The 19,112-nt window shown below is 40.8% G+C and overlaps 2 protein-coding genes across 9 annotated transcripts in view; one reads left to right on the forward strand and one right to left on the reverse strand.

The window, feature by feature from the left end:
- Nucleotides 1–10,510, forward strand: part of kcnab2a (potassium voltage-gated channel, shaker-related subfamily, beta member 2 a) — a 69,850-nt gene extending 59,340 nt beyond the window's left edge. For 7 of the 8 annotated variants that reach the window (XM_026347300.1, XM_026347306.1, XM_026347301.1 and 4 more), the window contains 10 exons: nt 1,423–1,467; nt 2,011–2,055; nt 2,299–2,342; nt 2,463–2,549; nt 4,013–4,098; nt 4,567–4,687; nt 5,369–5,463; nt 6,541–6,661; nt 8,683–8,771; nt 10,069–10,158. In XM_026347300.1, coding sequence (XP_026203085.1) covers nt 1,423–1,467; nt 2,011–2,055; nt 2,299–2,342; nt 2,463–2,549; nt 4,013–4,098; nt 4,567–4,687; nt 5,369–5,463; nt 6,541–6,661; nt 8,683–8,771; nt 10,069–10,158 — 823 coding nt within the window. Of the gene's footprint in view, nt 1–1,422; nt 1,468–2,010; nt 2,056–2,298; nt 2,343–2,462; nt 2,550–4,012; nt 4,099–4,566; nt 4,688–5,368; nt 5,464–6,540; nt 6,662–8,682; nt 8,772–10,068 lie in introns of all 8 variants that reach the window. The other variant, XM_026347298.1, reaches the window with a different exon arrangement.
- A 150-nt stretch (nt 10,511–10,660) lies between these two features.
- The window catches only part of megf6b (multiple EGF-like-domains 6b), a 47,343-nt gene continuing 38,891 nt past the window's right edge, over nt 10,661–19,112 (reverse strand). The window contains exons 27-38 of the mRNA XM_026347297.1: nt 18,069–18,197; nt 17,814–17,942; nt 17,416–17,544; nt 17,124–17,255; nt 16,898–17,026; nt 16,681–16,809; nt 16,243–16,371; nt 15,991–16,119; nt 15,626–15,754; nt 15,419–15,547; nt 14,953–15,081; nt 10,661–14,678 (exon numbers count right to left, since the gene is read on the reverse strand). Coding sequence (XP_026203082.1) covers nt 14,614–14,678; nt 14,953–15,081; nt 15,419–15,547; nt 15,626–15,754; nt 15,991–16,119; nt 16,243–16,371; nt 16,681–16,809; nt 16,898–17,026; nt 17,124–17,255; nt 17,416–17,544; nt 17,814–17,942; nt 18,069–18,197 — 1,487 coding nt within the window. The 3' untranslated portion in view covers nt 10,661–14,613. The remainder of the gene's footprint in view (nt 14,679–14,952; nt 15,082–15,418; nt 15,548–15,625; nt 15,755–15,990; nt 16,120–16,242; nt 16,372–16,680; nt 16,810–16,897; nt 17,027–17,123; nt 17,256–17,415; nt 17,545–17,813; nt 17,943–18,068; nt 18,198–19,112) is intronic.

Here is a 19,112-nt window from a genome sequence, read left to right on the forward strand (position 1 = left end):
CAGCGAGTAGTAGTGCAGCACCTGCTGCACTCATGCTGCTTGTTGGATTGGCAAACTGTAGCAGGCAAATACACAGGAGAAAGGTGAATTGAATACATTATTTGTATTTTCATACATATCCTTGATATAGTAATTATAGATCACTGTGTTTGCAACTACAAAAACATTTTACAGTAGAAGTCTTAAACTTGTTTATGCTCTCTGGTGGACAAACTATGTAATTGTGACATTGCTTTTAAATTACCTAAAATCTGTTCAGACATGCTGTTTTAATCTGTCATAACGGGGAATTATGTTATCAGGGTTCTGTTCTTTTTTCTGATTCTGTAGTTTCCACAGTATTTCTCATGATTCTGCATATTCCAGTAATGGCAACTTAGTATTCATCCCCTCTGTTTTTGATTTGGCAAAAAAAGTCTGACAAAAAGGTGCATCAAAATCACGACCATTTCAGATTAACAAAAAATATCTATACACAGATATGAGCCTTCTCAGTTAGCTACTGTAACTGCATGGCGAATAGTCTGTTCCTGTGTTTCGTATTGTATTGTACTGTCTGAAACTTGTAGCTGCCATCTTGGACAGGTTATAATTTTCTAAAAATGTTTCTAACCTTTGTGAGATTTGCTTAAATGTTTAAACAAAGGTTAAAAAAAGGACTAATCAAGTCAGAATGGCCACTAGAAGAGTAAGTAAGAATGAATCTGTGAGTCTCGTAGTTGTTATTGAGCCTAATTTAGTTTTTAACTTCAATTCTTACAGTAACACATTTACTACCACAACCATGTGTCTCACTGCTTAGGGTGTGTCAACACAGACACTACACCTCTAATAGGAACACTAATGGGCTGTACCGCACATAAGTGACATTAGTTATGGTCGTTTACTTGAATACAGTTATGACAACAAATCATTTATTGGTAAGCTGCATTGATTAGAGCAGCTAGCTTTATTGATGGATTCACCCAAAATTAGTCCAAAGCAAGTCTTTGCTGTGGCAGAAATCACCTGAATGCATCTTACGGGAGAGAGTGTTACAAAAACGTGTGTCTCATTATTTGTTAGAGTGAAAGGACTGGAGAGGCATCCTGTTTAAAGGTTTCTGCCCAGCCATAATGAGCCCCATGTTGAACGTAATGTCACTCATTAGCACTCACGCTGCTAATGAGTGTTATAGTGAAGGCTCCACAGCACAGCTGGGCCCAGCCCTGCTGACTCTGACCCAGCAGCGAACTCACATTCCCCAAACCTAAACTGCGGCTCTTTCCTATGAAACATCCTTTATGCAAGACACAGAGTTCCACTGTTTTCTTAGATTTAGGGCTTGAAATAATTCATCAGACAGCCAGGTCAGGTGTTAGTGCTTTTATCTCACCAAGACGATCTTTCTTTAATCTTGCCTTCTCTCCATCTGTTTTGCAGGGCGGAGGTGGTGCTTGGAAATATCATAAAGAAGAAAGGATGGAGGTATGAGGCAGACTTTAATTGAGTTTTGTGTTTTTTAATTTCCGTCCCAGCCAGCTTCGCTAATCTTGTATCATCTCCTTCCCTGCACATATTGGGAGGCTGTGTGTTGTGAACTGGAAAGGCAAGGTAGGGAGATAAAAGATTAATGCAGGCCACATGCCATGACCACACTCTGTGTCCCTCCTCAAAGGCGCTTAATAATGGATGAACTTCTAGTGCCTTGTTTTTTTTACTTTGTCAGTCCTGGTCTGGCATGTGTGTCGCTCTGTCAGGTTATAAGCCAGCAACAATCGTTCATCAGCACTGGCTGAGTTTTGGCAGTCACACTTACTGTGGGATGGGACTGGGTGTCACAATGAAAGAATAGTGTAGAATAATGTCAAAGGCATGATTAACGCCAGGATATGTGCTACTTAATGCATATGAGCTTTGTTCAGACCTCAGGTATCACCAGCTCCAGTACAACACAGGCATTTTTGTTACAGTGCAACTCTCCATGTTTGGTGGGTGTTTTAACAGACAGATTTCATTTTCAATTTTCAGACGTTCAAGTCTGGTGATAACAACCAAGATCTTCTGGGGTGGAAAGTAAGTTTCATCTGGTTGCTTACAAATGAGAAACGAGCCTCTTGTGTAATTTTTCTCGAGCGTGTTTGATGTTCCTTGTAATGGGATCATGTGTCATCCAAACTGTTGTCTGTTGTCAAATAAAGCAGAAACATTTATTAGATCATATTTCATGATATGGGATATGTGATCCGAGAGCGCATTGTACTGTGTTTCAGATCATTCTTTATAACACTGGGTCTTTTTTGTTTGTTTGTTTTGTAGAGCGGAGACTGAAAGAGGTTTATCCCGAAAACACATTATAGAAGGTAAGTAGCACTGCAGATTATGAAAATCCTGCAGTAATTGTTTGACAGTATGTACTGAAGAACTCGAAGAATATACAGTAGCACAACAGATCATTTTCTAACAGTGATGCTTGTTTATAGGTCTAAAAGCCTCTCTAGAAAGACTGCAGTTAGACTATGTGGATGTGGTTTTTGCGAACAGACCAGACCCTAATACACCTATGGAAGGTAAAACCTCTACTGCATCTACTTTATCCTTTATTGCTTTTGAGTTATCACCATGTTTGTTAACTACTTGCATAGTGTATGCAAGTGGTGTGATTTGTTTATTTTGTCTTATTGTACATAAGAAAATGCACCTCTTTTAGGTATCTGCAACTATTGCATATATAAAAAAACCTCTTGTAATGTAAATATCTATTTTTAAATGCTACATGTTGTCCTAGTGTTTCTATCTCCATGGTCAGAATAAGGATAGAAACTCTGGAGATGCTGGAGACCTTTAAATGGCAAAGTGCTAACTGTGTGTGTGGGCTCAGCTGGTCATACAGTATCCATCTGCTCCTGTTTGGGTTAGAGTTCGGTCACAGGTCATTCCTGTCTTCAGTTTGACGTTTCACCGGTTCTGGCTTTTTCACTATACTTTACTGTTTTGTAAGTCAGAAGTATCAGGTGTTGTTTGGCTTTCAAACGCGAGCCGAGTCTTTTGCTCATGTGCCCTTTAAAGATTGCACATAGTTCATATGGACAGCTGAGTCTGTGTCTTCAAATCTGCAGAGGTTAAACCATCTGGTATATTTTATTCTGGCAGTAGCCAAAGGGCAGTATACAGGGTGAAGAGGAGGTGAACTGTTCTCTGAGCCAAGCACCACCAGATGATAGAAGGCTCATTTGTTAGTCAGAGAGAGTTTTTAAAAACTGCACATCTGCAAGTAGAATGGATGGGTGGAGGATTATTCAGAGTTGACACACCACACTGTCTGAGACAGCCTGATTGTTAATGTTCTTGATGTTTTTGGTCAGTGATCAAATGAACATGAACTGTCATTTTGACCAACGAAAAGACGGAAATTACAGTTGTGCAGTGTGATAACGCAGGGTCAGCTATCTGATGGTTTTAAATAAAGTGTACTGCTGTGTTGACAGGAAATAAGAGCAATCTCAGTGCAGCATTCAATCCAGCCTGGTCAGCACGTTCATGGAAAAAAAAAATCCTTCACTTATTTTATTTTATGGAACCAAGTATATATTTTTAACCCTTTTAGCTAGTTAGTCCAGTTTGTCAACCTTCTGAAGACACCATGTGTTTAAATATCTAAATATTTATTTGAACTGACACAAATGAGTTTTCTGTTTCTCTTGGTTTCTTTCTGCAGATCAAAATATACAGATTCTTGTGCATTTTACCTTAATGTCGCTGTCAAATGTCAAGTGCGTCTTGGGATGAATAGATGTCTTCCTCATCAGAATAAATCCCGACTGACATAATCAGCTTTTCCACTTCTCTTCTGAATAGCCCAGTACATTTTGATTGCAAATGATTACGAAAACATCTTTTACACCATCTCAAATACACTCACAGGAGGCTCTGCAACATTACCTACTCCAGAGTGCTATAGAAAAAATGGTTGTTAAAATATTATTCTGTAACTTAATGAGTTTTATACATTCTTATTTATTTCTACTTGCAGAAACAGTCCGAGCAATGACCCATGTGATAAATCAAGGCATGGCCATGTACTGGGGAACATCCCGCTGGAGCCCAATGGAAATAATGGTAAGATTTAGTTTTTCTCATTGGGAGATACAAACACAAATAAATAAAATAAAACCGAACTAATGTTAGGGACAAGCAGGACAGTTTTAAAGAATATGAAATTCTTTCTTTTGACAACATAAACACACAGCAGTGCAGACAAGTCTCAAAGCAAATCCATCAAAATATCGTCTGACTTGTTTATCTGTTGGCAGTTTGACTACAAGATGCTGCACAGAGTAACAGAAAAGCTGATCTCAATAAAAGCAATAGAAAATAGTTCACATATATTCTTCCACTGGTCAAAGTGGTAATAATATGAATGCCACATTAAAAAACTCAATAAACAGACTAATCCAAAAAACGGACAGCTACGACTGTGTTGTGAGGCTACATCTGACCAAAAGGTTGGGAACTCCTTATATGTTGTACTGTAGTGGACCGTTTCTAATGTGACCTTAATGTTGGTTGTTCCATGTTCTCCTTTAGGAGGCGTACTCTGTGGCACGACAGTTCAACCAGATTCCTCCCATCTGTGAGCAGGCGGAGTACCACATGTTCCAAAGAGAGAAGGTGGAGGTGCAGCTACCTGAGCTCTTCCATAAGATAGGTGAGCGGACATGGAATGTTAGTTAACTAGCCAGTGAGCCTGCAAAATACTTGACACATTCTGTACAAACAATACTTATTGTCACAAACAAGTACTGTACTTATTTTCCATGTTTAACTAAAAACAGTAACTAAATGTTTTTGCAGTTTGTGACAAATGAACACACAAACCCAAAGCTAGGTTTGCAGCCTGGCTATGATAAAAAAAAAATAGGACAAAATACAATTTTATTTTTCTATTTTATTCATAACCCTGTATCACATTTTAGCTTCAGCTGGCTCTGTTCAACATGAAGTCTGATCCTCACAAGGAAAAAAAAAAAAAAACCTTCAACTGGAAAATAAAATGGAAGAAACTTCAGGAACAGCAGCAGATGGAGGATCCTTCTTCCAGAGCGGACAGATCTGCAATAGATGTTGTGTGTACAGAACAGAGCAACATTTACATTCCAGAGAGTCAGAGTGACAATATTACAGAAAATACACCTGGGTGATCCTGCAAGATGTTGAGGAACACATCATCATATTTCTCTGATGTGGACAGATAAAACCAGGCTGTGAATTCTCTTTGGTTAAAGTCTCAGATCTTTGTCACTGTCCATGTAAAACTGCAGGCACATGAGCATGTTGTATAAGCTATTGTTTGTCAGTGATTTTGATGCTCACCTGCTTTTGTTCTCAGGTGTGGGGGCCATGACATGGTCACCACTGGCCTGTGGGATCATCTCAGGGAAATATGATGGCAGGGTGCCTCCCTACTCTCGGGCCTCTCTGAAGGTAGACAAACCTCGCTCGCCATTTTCTGTCTGTATGCCACTTTGATCATCTGTGCTGGTGTCACTGTTTTTGTATTTCACCACGTAGTTGCTGGTTGTTTACTGTGCGTTTGTGTCTTTCAGGTTCTGTAACTCTGTGCACATAATGTGTGTGTATTTTCAGTGCCATGTAGACGCCACTATGTGCTTCTTCATGAGCAGTGCTGTTTGACTCCGTTTGCCAGCTGGTGTCAGCCTAACACACGAGCACACACACAAAACAGGCGCACAAAAATCATGAATACCAACACTTGTTAAACCTAATACAGTATTTAAATTGGTAGATGAATCATGAAGGAGTATTTTATTCCATGGTCATATGTGACTAGAGTAATTAGCTGAAGGCCTTTCTTTTGCTTTAAGTAAGGGAACATGCAGGCACTTTAACTGAGCACTACAGTGGAGAAACACTATTCATGATTCATATTAATGAAGACATTTCTCATCAGAAGTTCATTGAAAACACAACTTCTTACTGGCACTAGAGCTAACACCAGAACTAGTACAATGATCTGTCCCTTTGTGGTGGAGTGGAGTGGCATGTCGTGTTTCTGTGGATTGTGTGTCAGTGACTGTTGCTTAGACGTCCTCTGGTTCATGAAACTAGCTCTCCATTGTGTTGTGCAGTATTTTCGACAACTTGTGTTCAGTGTTGCCTGTGGATGTTTGTGGTATTTGGCTTGTTTACTTAGTGATTATTTTTGTTGGTTCTAATATTAATGTTGTGGTTTATTTGCACTATCTAGTTTCAACATTTAGCTATAAGAGTAATTTTGTGACTCAGCTGAGTACAGATACTATATAATGTTTATAAGGACAGTTTTTAAATGTTATAAAACTAATGTTTGGGACTTTGTTAACATAATATCATGAACTGAAATGGAGTATTTTATTAAGTGTAGCTAGAGCTGAGTTTGCCAGTCTCAGGTGTAGGAGACAGAGTCACGTGTTTAAAAACAGGCCCTGGTGACACAGGAGCTGCGGCGCAGCGGTGTGAGCAGGGCTGTGTTTTTGAGCAGGTGTGCTGTGTTTTTGACAGGGTTACCAGTGGTTGAAGGACAAGATCTTGAGCGAGGAGGGCCGGCGTCAGCAGGCGAAGTTGAAAGAGCTGCAGGCAATCGCGGAGCGGCTGGGCTGCACTCTGCCCCAACTCGCCATCGGTACGCAGATACAATCTGCCGCTCTCTCTCTTTCTGTCTGTCTGTCCGTCCCTCTGCCTCAGACGCGCCGGGGTCAGCAGTGCTGTCGCCACTCCCTGGTTTAATCGATGTGTTGTGTTGTCTAAATGCCTGTGTTGTAACTACTGTTGTCTTGATTAGAAACTAACCACTTTCTAAAAAAAAAGGAAAATAAAGGTAAATAGTGGATGTTAACATAAACTCAACTTAAAATATCTCCCCCTGTGTCTGGAGCCAATAGGAATATCAACACTAATTGAATATGAATACATGCTCTCTTGTCTAAATGAGAATCTGGCACAATCCCCTGAAGACATAACAACAACATATGAAATGCAAACATGTTTACAGTATGTGTTTGCATAAGCAGGTTTTTCCATGGTGTTAGCACATATTTAACAGTTTCCAGTGTCAGCATAAAAATAACATCCCTGGCATAAATCCAGCAGGTGACAGATATCGATTCACTGCTGGGCAGGAAAGTGAGAATGTGCAAACCCCAAAGACGCACACTCCTGCGAGGGCTGTTAAAGCGTCAGATTTGAGGGACACGGCGAGTAAATCTGGGACTGCGTCTCGTATCTCAGCACAGATCTCGGCAGATGTTTCACCATCACAGTAATGCAGTTTCACAGATTAGGTTTCACGGCCCATTAGTGGACACCGTCATCTCTCCCAATTACCGTAAATCCTCCCAGTGCTCCTGAAGGCAGCACAGGAGATTTATATCTAGCATGTAGACCTCTACATCACGGTGGCACTCCAGTATTGAATAAAAACTATATAATAATGACAGACTTTGTCCTGCTTTTGGCTCAATACTGAGGCTCAGTGCTGCTGGAGCAGGTGGTAAATTCAGGGATCAGACTGTGGTTGTGAGTTAATAGATGTTGTGTCTCTATGGGCAGAAAATCTTTCCCTGTTCTTATTTGTGCATATTCTCATAATCCCACTGTTTTTATAGCAACATTTTCTCTCTCTGTAATCTGCTTAGAATAATATTTTTCCCAATTTCAAGTTGTAATCCATAACACAGCTCCCAATTATAATAGTACACCCAACAGATTTTTTTTTGTCTATAGCTGCAGAGAGATCACCAAAAAACACATTTACTGCATATTTACATAAGATTTGCATAATTTAAACAACATTTATTTAGATTTAGCAGTGGAGGACTATTATTACTTGATTATTTCCATTAATTTACGTAACTACATTTGTGAAATATTGTAGTGTTTAATTCACATAAATGTACTTCATGTTGATTAACAGTGTTAGATTTAACACATTAAACCTACAGTTACTTTATAAAATGTACAGATAGATTTAACATTAACTAGTATCGGAAGTATTAATATTGGCAGCTGCAGAAATAAACTACTAATCCTTATTTCATGAGTAATAACAGAAAGAATGATTAAAAATCAGTGGGGAAAAAAATTCTCTCCATCTATCTATAGTCTTTCTGATCATTTTTTTTCTGTCACCTAAAAGCAAAAATATATTTGTTTAGAATCAGACAAAAAAAAAATTGTATTTATTTTACTGTTTATTTTATAGAAACCATTTCTGACATTTTAGAGTAAACCAGTTGAGAAGCCAAGTAAATAATAAATAAATACCAGTGATACTTATTGACAACCCTAATAACATTTGTTTCACTAATTTTGCTTTTCATTTATTTTAGTATTTTGCTCATTGCACTAGTATGTACACTTAAATATTAGCAGATCTCTCTTTCACACTATTGTGGTTTTTGTTTGACAGTGGGAAGCTTTCATTTGAAGTGTTGCAGCAGTATTCTTGTTTTGTCAGGATTTTGTAGTTGAAGAGGAAATGTCATTTATCCTGTTAGAGATTAAATCTGTGACTTTGTGAAGTGTGGCTGGGATCCCAGGGATGTTGTGTGTATGTGTATGTGTGTGTGTGTGTGTGTGTGTGTGTGTGTGTGTGTCAAAGTAGCCTTGGTGGGGGTGTCATTGCTCTTTACTGGTCTCCTGCAGCATGGTGCCTACGAAATGAGGGGGTGAGCTCTGTCCTTTTAGGGGCGTCCAACACCGACCAGCTGATGGAGAACATAGGAGCGATACAGGTGAGATGACAACACAAGTGAATGTTTGTGTACAGTATGCGTTTGTTGCTCTGCAGAGCAAATCAGTGGCTTCATTTGTGAAAATGTGACCTGACCTGTTTTATTATATTCGTGCCTCAGAGTCTGTAACAGCAGCCTCCTCTCCTGGGTACAGCTCGGCCTCTCAGGCTGCTGCACGCTTCTGTGCTTTACTGTACCGAGTTAATAAGGTCAGCAGAGTATCAGTTGCCAGGGGGATTGGAGACAAGCTCATGGCCACTTCTTCTCCTGATAAGATGCACTCTTTTAATGGGGTTTTCAGACCAGTGGGGGTTTACGTCTTCACATTATGCCTCGCCTGCAGTAAAGAGCATCTCCACTCTGTTCCCATGCTGTTCTCATGCTTTGTGCGTGTGTGGGTGTGTGTGTAGACACATTAGTATACTAGATGAGTGCACACTATATGTTTCCTTTCCCTTAGCACATGTGATATTTCGGCTTTGAAATGTTATGCTCACATTTCCCAGGGGCTCCCCAGTTTTTCTTTTACCACAAATTTTGCACACAGACCCAGAAATAAAAAACTGTTATCTGAAAAAGGCCACATAATGTTACTCGTTTAATTCAGGATTAAATGGCTACACTGTAGGAAAAGACAAGATTAGACTAATTTATTCTCTTCTACATGGAAATAGTTTTCATTTAATTACAAAATGGTGAAATTAAACAATTATAATAACAGTAAAACAGTTTTTTGGCCAAAATCATATTTTCATAAATTTACCACTGAATTAAATAAAAATGATTCTCTAAAATTTTGAGGCACAAACACTTTATATTTATGCAAGTTCTTCAGTTTTTTTTTTTTTTACCATTTTATACTTTTATGCTTTTTTAAAATATAAACTCAAACTCATAAATATGATGCATTTGTAGATTAAACGTCCACCAACATTAAATGCATCATGTACTGATTCTACTATGTAATCATAACTTTTACTGTGGTAATTAAAGTACATTTACTTACATTTTACTCTTACTTGTATTGCAGTATAGTTATTTTGTGGTTATTGAAAAAGCACCTGAATACTTTTAACACTCTGGAAAATGTAGTAAATCAAATCAGCAAAATGTGAGTAAAGTTAATGTATATTAATAAAGGTTTCTTTAATACAGTCACATTCTTTTTACACAAATTAAATCAGGCACATCAGGCATATTGCTGCCTAATGTAATTTTTTTGTTTGCAATATTGCTCAGAAATGGAACCATCCAAATGAGAAAAACAGTCATCCTCTCTTTGTCTATCCTGTCGCAGGTTCTTCCAAAGTTGTCATCATCCATCACACACGAGGTGGACAGCATCCTGGGGAACAAGCCGTACAGTAAAAAGGACTACCGCTCCTAACACGCGGCACGGCCCCGCCCGGCAGGGCTGCACCCAGGCTGCAGCCGCAGCGCCCCACCTTTGCCTGATCCTCTGTTTGCTTGAGCTTTTACTGAGTGAGCCCCTGGCGCATGAGTCTGGCCACACCAAGGCCACCCAGGGCACCTCATTTAGACTTACAGGGATAAGATAAGAAAAGGGGGAAAAAATACAGTCACCTCTAAAGGAAAGGAAGGGATTGATAAAGAAAGGTGGAAGTGGAATCGAGGTTAAGGAAATGCGCTCATACGTAAATCAGTTACACATTCAATTCAGCTGAACGTATTTTAAAATCATAGACAAAAATACCTTTAAAAAAAAAAAAAAAAAAAAAGCACACGCTTGCTTGGCAGCCAGATTTCTTTTATTTTGCTTTTTTCTAAAACTGAATGCAACTAACAGGAAGATAAAGTTCATACTTTATGAATATACAAGAACTACTCTGTTGCACATGTACCATAGCCATGCATTTGTTCTGTTTACAAATGTGTGTACTGTCCGTCACGGTTTCTCTGAAAGAAAAACTGTTTGTGTTGTCGACATTATCAGTGTACGAGCCCTTCGGTGGGCTTTAACAATCAGCACTTTAGTATCGTCAGTACAGGTGTTGGAGGGGAGAGGATGGGTATTACAACAGTCTTATCTCACAACCATTGCACTATTAGAATCGCCTCCTGATAATTCCCACTCCTCAACCCCCAGCACCCCAACTCACCCGTGTCTGCACTGGCAGTGTCTGTCCAGCCTACTGCTCCGACACTCTTGCTCTTGAAGCGCAGTGAAATCCCGCATTTGACAAGACTGAGAGGACGAGGACAACAACTGTCCTTAGCCTGAGAGGCTCCTCCTCTGTCCTGGCCTGCGACCTGTCTGTGATGAGGGGTCAGGAGCGTAGACTGACATGTCGCTGAAGAGCTTTATTCATCACTAACAGTAGGAACTGCAGTTGTGTTAAATCAAACGCAGTCATCCTGCTTCACTGTGTTACCCAGCCTCTACTCTGTGTTTCAGGTTTCAGGCTGAGGATTTACTGTAAAGGAAGTGGTCATATCAGTGCTGGCTCAGCATCTCATGGAAACTTCTCCTTGATCAAATTCTGTTCAAGCATTTTGCCTTATTTGCAGTTGCATCAGACTGTGCTGTGGGCTTAGGCGTAGACGAGCAGCTTGAGAGCTGCCCCTTTGGCCAGCTGGCCTCACGATACCAGTAAATATGAGAGCGCTGACTGGTGGAAGAGGTGTTGTTTCCTGTTAATTGGTGAGTGACAGCAGCTCAGGGAACGGAGCAGGTGGCTTTTGTCGTTTGTTGGTGTGCACATGATGAGGTTGTATTTACTCATCTGTCTTTCTTTCATGTTTGGACACTGGGGAGGACCAGTGACATTTTAGCGTGGTTTGAGCCAAAGATCATCTTCTTCTTCATCCCTCTCTGATGACACACTTGAGTGTTTCATTTCTTGCAAGAATATAGAACTCATCTTGACGCATGTGCTGTCCAGCTTGTTATTTATCTATGGTATGGACTTTAATCCATATATGTGTACTTGACCAAGCTATTACACTTGTAAAGAAATATGTCCTTCATATACAGAATGCATAGTACAGTTAAACGCTTTAGGATCGGTAAGGTTTGTTTCAGGCGAAATAAGACTTGAGACGCATCAGTAGTATTATTGCAGAATTTGATGCCACCCTCTATCATTCTTTTGCCAGTGGGTGCTCTCTTACTGTGATTAAAGCACAAGTGGATAGCATGTGACATTCTCAAAGCATGGACCCTCTTCGCCCAGCCTACAGTACTCACAGGACAAACAAGGTGATGCTACTCTGCTTACTAATACGTGTAGATAATAAATCTTTACTAACAGCTGATAAACTATTGATTCTTAGTAGTAAAAATATCATTTCAAATTAGGAAAACTCAGAACAGTGTGAATGATGATACAAGGTGTAGGCCCTTCTTGGATACAGGGATGGGGCATAATCAAAGTTAACTTTATGCTGGTGGATTAGTGTGGGTGAGGTTTACAGTCTGCGCCGAGGTGATTTTTAACAACAAAGCAAAGTGATTTCACATCTTGCTGTCAATCCTGTTTGTGTAAGGAGGTGGGACAACTAAATGAATCCCTTGTTTTAGCCTGTTGTATTAGTTGATCCCTGTATATGTTTGATTTGCAGTGTCTTGTATGTCTGAGTGAATTAAACTGGCACAAGCCGGTGCTGTTTTCTCCGAAGGGGAAAAAAAAAAGATAAGCAAAGCACATTTAGTTCATTAGTCTGTGGAGTTCCTGTGTCTTAATCTTTTCATCTGCAGGGAAGGCGAAGATGTTTAAGACTTCAAGGCAAAGTTTGACATCTCAGAAATACACTTATTTGTATTTTTGCCAAGATTTAGGTGAAAACATCAAATGTTAACTTAGCTTAGCACAAGTACTAGACTAAACACCTAGACCGACTGTCTCCTATATCCCTACAAACCCTACAAAATTTAAAGGAAGGAACGAACACTGTGTTCCTTTGCAGACAGTTTTGATCATGGCTACTTGCTGTATTGTTAAAAAAAAAAAAAAGACTTTAGACTGGTAACCAATGTAATAGTGAGTTCTGTTCCAGAACCTGGAAAAGTGAGTTTTATTTTTGTAATATAGTCCCAGGGTAAAGTGTGGGGCCAGCAGGAGAAACCATAACTAACTTACAGTGGTCCCCACAACACAGACACTAAAACACTTGATTGTGCAGTGCGAATCATTTTCCCTTGTGTGAGTTGGAGCCATCTTTGAATCCAGGTCTCCATCCTTGGTAAAATGATTGAGAACTTTTACAGTTTTTGTACAGTTTAAACAGGTGACATGATGCTAATGAGTTTAGACGTGCATAAAGGCAAATAACTTGCTGCAGTCACGTTAAGAGTTCTTATTTCCAGTCTTTAAGCTAAGCTAACACAGGCGACTGCTGGCTGTAGCTCCATATTTAAACTGACAGGTGTCACTTTTCATGTAACTCTTGGCAAAAAGCAAATAGTTTCCAAAATGTCAGACTTTTCCTTTTAATTATTTTGCTGTGCATTTTGTTGAACCAGTGTTATTTCACATTGTGCTGACCTGCCCGACAAAGATCTTGTACTCGTGAAAGGTTAACGCATGTAGAAATAACTCGTAATGTTTCAAGGCTTGAGTGTAGTTATTTGATGGAGGAATTCATGCTTTAAGTGGTCCTAGTTTCATCATACTTGATGTTCTGACATATTATGACAAGTTTGGAAATGAACCCAGACACAAATGGATAGAGCTTATTTTACAGAAGGTTCCAGGTTATACAGAGAATATATTTTTATGTTCTAGCCTTTAATGCAGTAGAGAGAATTAAAAGAACAGTTTTTATTTTTTTTTCACCATGCTGCATTTTTCCTATCAGTATTGTATCAACTTTAAGACAGACAAAAAGAAGCCGTTTCTTTGTGTTGCATTCTGAAAACTGTATTCACTCTAAAGATAACGTAGTGAGAGCCTGGTATCTCCTGTACATAGTTTGACCTTTGTATATATTTCTGGATGTGGTCACCTCTGCCTTTTTCTTTTTCTTCTTTTAATTTTCTTTTGCAGGCATTGCTATCTGCACTGTGCTTGACTGAAATTTAGACAGGATGTACAGCTTCGATCTTCAATGAAAATGAAATAATGATAAAATAAGAATGGTAAACAAACCTTAATGTGTCCATTTTTATTGACATTCATGTGTAAAACCTTATTCTGGTCTTTTCAATGGAAAAATATGTATTTTAAACTTGTATCATATTGAACAACTGAATACAATCATGTAATATAAATATAAAGCAATTTATACACAAAATTCAATTAATATTTAGACACAATTGAGCTGCATAACAAAATTCTAACTGTGTATTAAGGCGTTTAGAAATGTGCGTTACTGGGTTATTATACAATATCAAAGTACAGTAAAGCACCATAGCACCATTGGACTGAGGGTGGTACTTGATATTTTATAGACTGACGTGCGTACAGACCTTCATGGACGCACGTAGTTAAATGTGTTGCATCATATCCATCAATAAGATTGTATATACACACACACACACAATACCTGCAGAAGGTATTTTGAGGACAAGTACTGAAAGTGCAGCGTAAACACAGTCACAGTCTCCTGACATCTGTTTGTGTGGAGTAATTTTTTCACAATCACGTTCAACTTCGACTGCAAGAAAATCGCTGCACTGTTTGAGCTGACGGATCAAATGACGCTTTGGCACAAAAAACAAACAAACAAAAAAAAGGAATCACCCAGAATATTGTCCCAACATGGAACCGCAGTTCTCATCAGAGAGTCTTTTTTCCATGTAGGTCCTCCAGTGGCTACAACCTGCCACATTTTCACTCACTCCAGTTAAAGCTTGTTCTGGGTCTTCTGGTAGATGGAGCTGCTATAATGAGTTGTCGTGATGCGATTCTCCTCCGCTGCTGCTGTAGGTGAGGCGCAGAGGTCCACCTGAGGGAGCGCACACAAAGAGTCCAGCTCAGCAAACACACAGCATTCATATTCAATCACAACAGAGATGACACCACAGAAGATGCCGTCTCTGCAGTTCTGACCAAACACAGTAAGTGAAAGCTGTCAGCACTGAAACTAGTCATTTACTCTTATTTCACAGACTCAGCCAAAATGTCGCTTCTGCTCTGGCTCCAGAGTCAGCGAAGCTCGGCACCTGCTGTCCGTGTGCATCTAATGATGAAGGAAGATAAGTCATTAGTCATTTCTGTACCTTCCTGACAGGAGAGTCCGACCCAGCTGTGCAGGCAGCTGCAGCGGCCGTTGCGTCGATCGCATTGTGCTCCGTTCTCACACTCGCAGGTCTCAGCACAGTCTGGTCCAAAGCGATTCACTTTGCAGTCTGTAAGAAAACGAACACAAAGAGAAATGAAGCAGCTGAATTATCTGAATGCTTTTAGCTTGCAGATGAATAGAAACCGGAAAATATCAAATGGTAAGATACAATAACAACCAACTTTTGCAAATTGACAGCACAGTTTCTCAGCCTCATGTTACTAAAATTTTCAAAAGCCCATCAAGGCTTCGTCTTTAACATCATGAATAACTTATGGAAGCTAATGTGCAGCTGACCCCAGCATCCCTTCTTTAACTCAAAGATCCTTTTCTTTAGATACAAAGTGGCATCAGTCTTAAGGTCAGCTGCAGTTGGTGTATTGGAGAAGAGTCGTGTGTATTACCAATGTCACATCTGGGTCCAGTCTTCCCTGAAGAGCAAAGGCACCTCCCCGTCACAGGATCACATGGAGTATCGTCCTCACAGTCGCACGTCTTGGCACAGTTCTGACTGTAAGTACCCTGTTGACACACTGAGAGTGAAAAAGCATTTAAGTAAAAAAAAAAAAATCAATCGCACTCAGTATCTAACCAGCAGTGATGTGACTGACCTCTGTGGCAGCGGGCTCCATGGTAACCTGGAGGACAGATACAGTGACCCGACACAGGGTGACACGAGGCCCCGTTCATACAGTCACACTGCAGCTGACACTGCAGGCCGTGGAGTCCAGGAGGACAGGCTGAGGACAAGAGGATTCAAAATGAACCTTTACTGAACAACAATATGCTCCAAAAAGCTGGAGGAGTAAATAGTGAGTTTGTTGGGAACTATTTTCAGCTGCTGGTTTGATCCTTTAGTGAGAAATCATTTGCTGCGTTCCCTCCACCTGAAGAATTAGGTTTGTTTTAAAGGAAACTTTTGGTCAGACAGATCCTCAAACACACTTCTATCTAATGTTCTATTTTCTGTTCTCACCGTGTTCACAGTGTTGTCCATAGTAGCCTGCACCACACTGACACGTCCCCGTCACTCTGTCACAGGTACCGTTATTTTGACAGTTACATTTCAGATGGCAGTTGGCACCAAATCTGCCCCCGGGGCATTCTGAGAGACAGATGAATAAAATAAAAAAGCCGTTGACTTGCTTTGAGTCACCATGTTTAGCTTTATCATCTACAGCAGATCATATAGGTGCAGTAACGATGAGCAGATGTAAAAGTGTGAGACCTTTTTCGCAGTGCGGCCCCGTCCAGCCCAGACCACAGGTACAGTTTCCAGTTGCAGAGTCACACACTCCTCCATTACTGCAGTTACATCGTTGGCCACAGCCCGCCCCGAACCAGCCTGGAGGGCAGCCTGAGGCCAAACACACACTCAAATTAACGAATGAAGAAAACATCTTCCTGCTCCAAACTACAGGTAAATATAAAGGCTTCATGGAAAAACGGAAACAAAACACAAAGATGAGACGAATTCTGTTTCGCTTGGTGAAATAACTCAAGCTGCTGCATATAAACATACTGGAGGCATTTTTGTCCTTTATTTTCTTACAGGGAGAAACAAACAAACTTAATGATGGATTAAAGTAAAGCTAAAAAGTGGACAGTAGTCATTAAAGAGCTGTTAACACATCACTGAAATAAATCAGCAGCTTTGAGAACTCACTGTGTCCACAGCCGTCTCCTCTTCGTCCAGGGATGCACTCGCACCGACCAGTGACCGGGTCATTCTGGCCTCCATCTCCACACAGCGCCACACGAGCACAGTCTACTCCGTAACGCCCAGGCGGACACGCTGTTAACGCCACAACACACCAGACACCTGTCACTCTGAAACATCGTTATTTGTTCACCATCATCACCACACTTTGACACAGACTCACTGATGTTGCAGCTTGCTCCTATAAATCCTGCTGGACATTCACAGGCTCCGGTGGAAGGAACGCACTTCCCTCCATTTTCACACTTGCACGTTCTTTCACAGTTGGGACCATAAAGACCCTCTGCGCAGACTGAAAATGAGCAACATGGACCAATATTTTACGAGAGTTACACAGTTTAAAAGGCTTATATGTTCCTGTGGGTGTATGTGTAGTTTGGTCAACAAACCTTGGTCACATTTAGGGCCATGGAAACCTGGAGCACAGTAACATAATCCAGACACCGGGTGGCACAGCTGGTTTGTCTCTGAGCACTGACAGACCTGGTTACAGTTCTGCCCAAATGTTCCTGGAAGACAAGCTGAGAGAGAGTGCACAGACACACACAGTGCATTAAAGATGCTTCTACTTTCTAATAAACCAGCAGTGTCAGTGTCGTTCATTGGTGCATTAGTGAGTTTATAATGTCCAGGGAGCTGAATCAGTGGATTTAGCAGACATGTTAGTCCCACCGCACTCACTCTGTTCGCAGCCGTTGCCAGTAAATCCAGGAGGACAGCCGCACTCTCCAGAGATGTGGTGGCAGGACGTGCCCTGAGCACAGCTGCAGCGCTGCATGCAGCCTTCACCATACGCACCTGGCAAACATGCTGAAAGTCAACAAAAACAAAACGATATAAGACGTTTAGAGTTACAAGAAAATCAAATCTGCACATTTCCCTTCACCCCTAACCTCCCACCATTGTTTTTTTTCTTTGTGGCTTTTTGGCTTCAGGGACATCAAATAAAATCATTCTCTAATCCTGCTCAAGCATCAACATATTTGAAAATCCAGCGTTTATTACTGGAATACAATAAAGACAGACTCTGTCCACCAGGGGCTGCAAGAGTTCCACAGTCTCTAACTGTAGATTTGTACCTTTGTCACAGAGCTTTCCTCTCCACCCTGCAGGACACTGACACTCTCCAGTGATGTGGTGACATGTAGCACCATGACCACACTGACATCTTTCCTCACAGCCGGCACCAAACAGGCCAGGTTCACACGCTGAGAAGTGAAATATATAATATAATATATAATTACAAATACACAGTATTGCAGTTTCCAGAGCGCAGCCACGACAAGCTTTCCATAGGTTCATCATTGTTTCAGCTTCAGTTGCACAGCAGATACCTTTCTCACAGCGGTCTCCGATCCAGCCGTCGCTGCAGCTGCACCGTCCGGTCAGTCTGTCACACTGGCCGCCGTTCGCACATTCACACTGCTGCTGGCAGTCGGCCCCAAACCGTCCCACTGCGCACTCTGTGTAAACACACAGCAGCATACACACACACACACACACACACACACGTGTGAGACAAGACATGAAAGAAAACAGATGCTGTGAAAGCACATACGATGGTGAAACCTGCTCTGTCAAATTTCTGCTGAGAATTCCAACATATTATTTTTTCCCCCCAGTAATTTATAGCTGGGCTGAGTAAGGAGTTGGCAGTCAGAGGTAGCAGCCACAGAGTTTAGAGGCTTCAGTAGAGGCATCCAGGAACAGTATTAGAGGTTTCCGGAGCTCGAGGATGGGGACGGGGCTGGCACGACTCAACAAGGAAAGGTTGTAACAGGCACAGGAGGATAACGTGTGATGTGGAGCTCAGAGGGAGAACAAGCTGGAGTGCCATCGCTGGGTCGAAGGAGAATTTTACAGAGCGGTCGTCTGTGGCGTGGAAACACAACTCCGCCAGTAAATAAGACTTCAGGCAAAAACAAATGAGCTAAGGCAGCAAATGAAACTCAGGTCACTGCTTTAAATGTTTACTTCAGGGATCAGGTAACGTTTTCTTTTGCATTTCTGTCCAGACTCACCAACATCACTACGGCTTTACAATATCAAAAGCAGTTTAACAGGGTAGGTTTGAATAAGACTAGAGAAGTTTTAATATGGGTTTGCAGAAGTTCGGGATATGACCTCATGTCTATTTTTCTATGTGTAGAAATCTTACAGATTGTGATACAGGTAGATTTAGCAGACAGTGTCATTAAGTTCAGTTTAACTACCAGTTCTACAAACGTGTCTAAGGGTGGGTTTAGAGGATAAAATGGGGACTAAAAAAAAATATAAACACTGCTTTAACTATACAGTTGATTCACTATTTTTAAGTGAGTCTGAGAAGACTCAAACATCTCACAAGTAGACGATCACAGACGCTTTAGTAAACAACG

Source organism: Anabas testudineus, chromosome 5 (assembly GCF_900324465.2).
Source record: "Anabas testudineus chromosome 5, fAnaTes1.2, whole genome shotgun sequence".
Classification (NCBI taxonomy): Eukaryota; Metazoa; Chordata; class Actinopteri; order Anabantiformes; family Anabantidae; genus Anabas; species Anabas testudineus.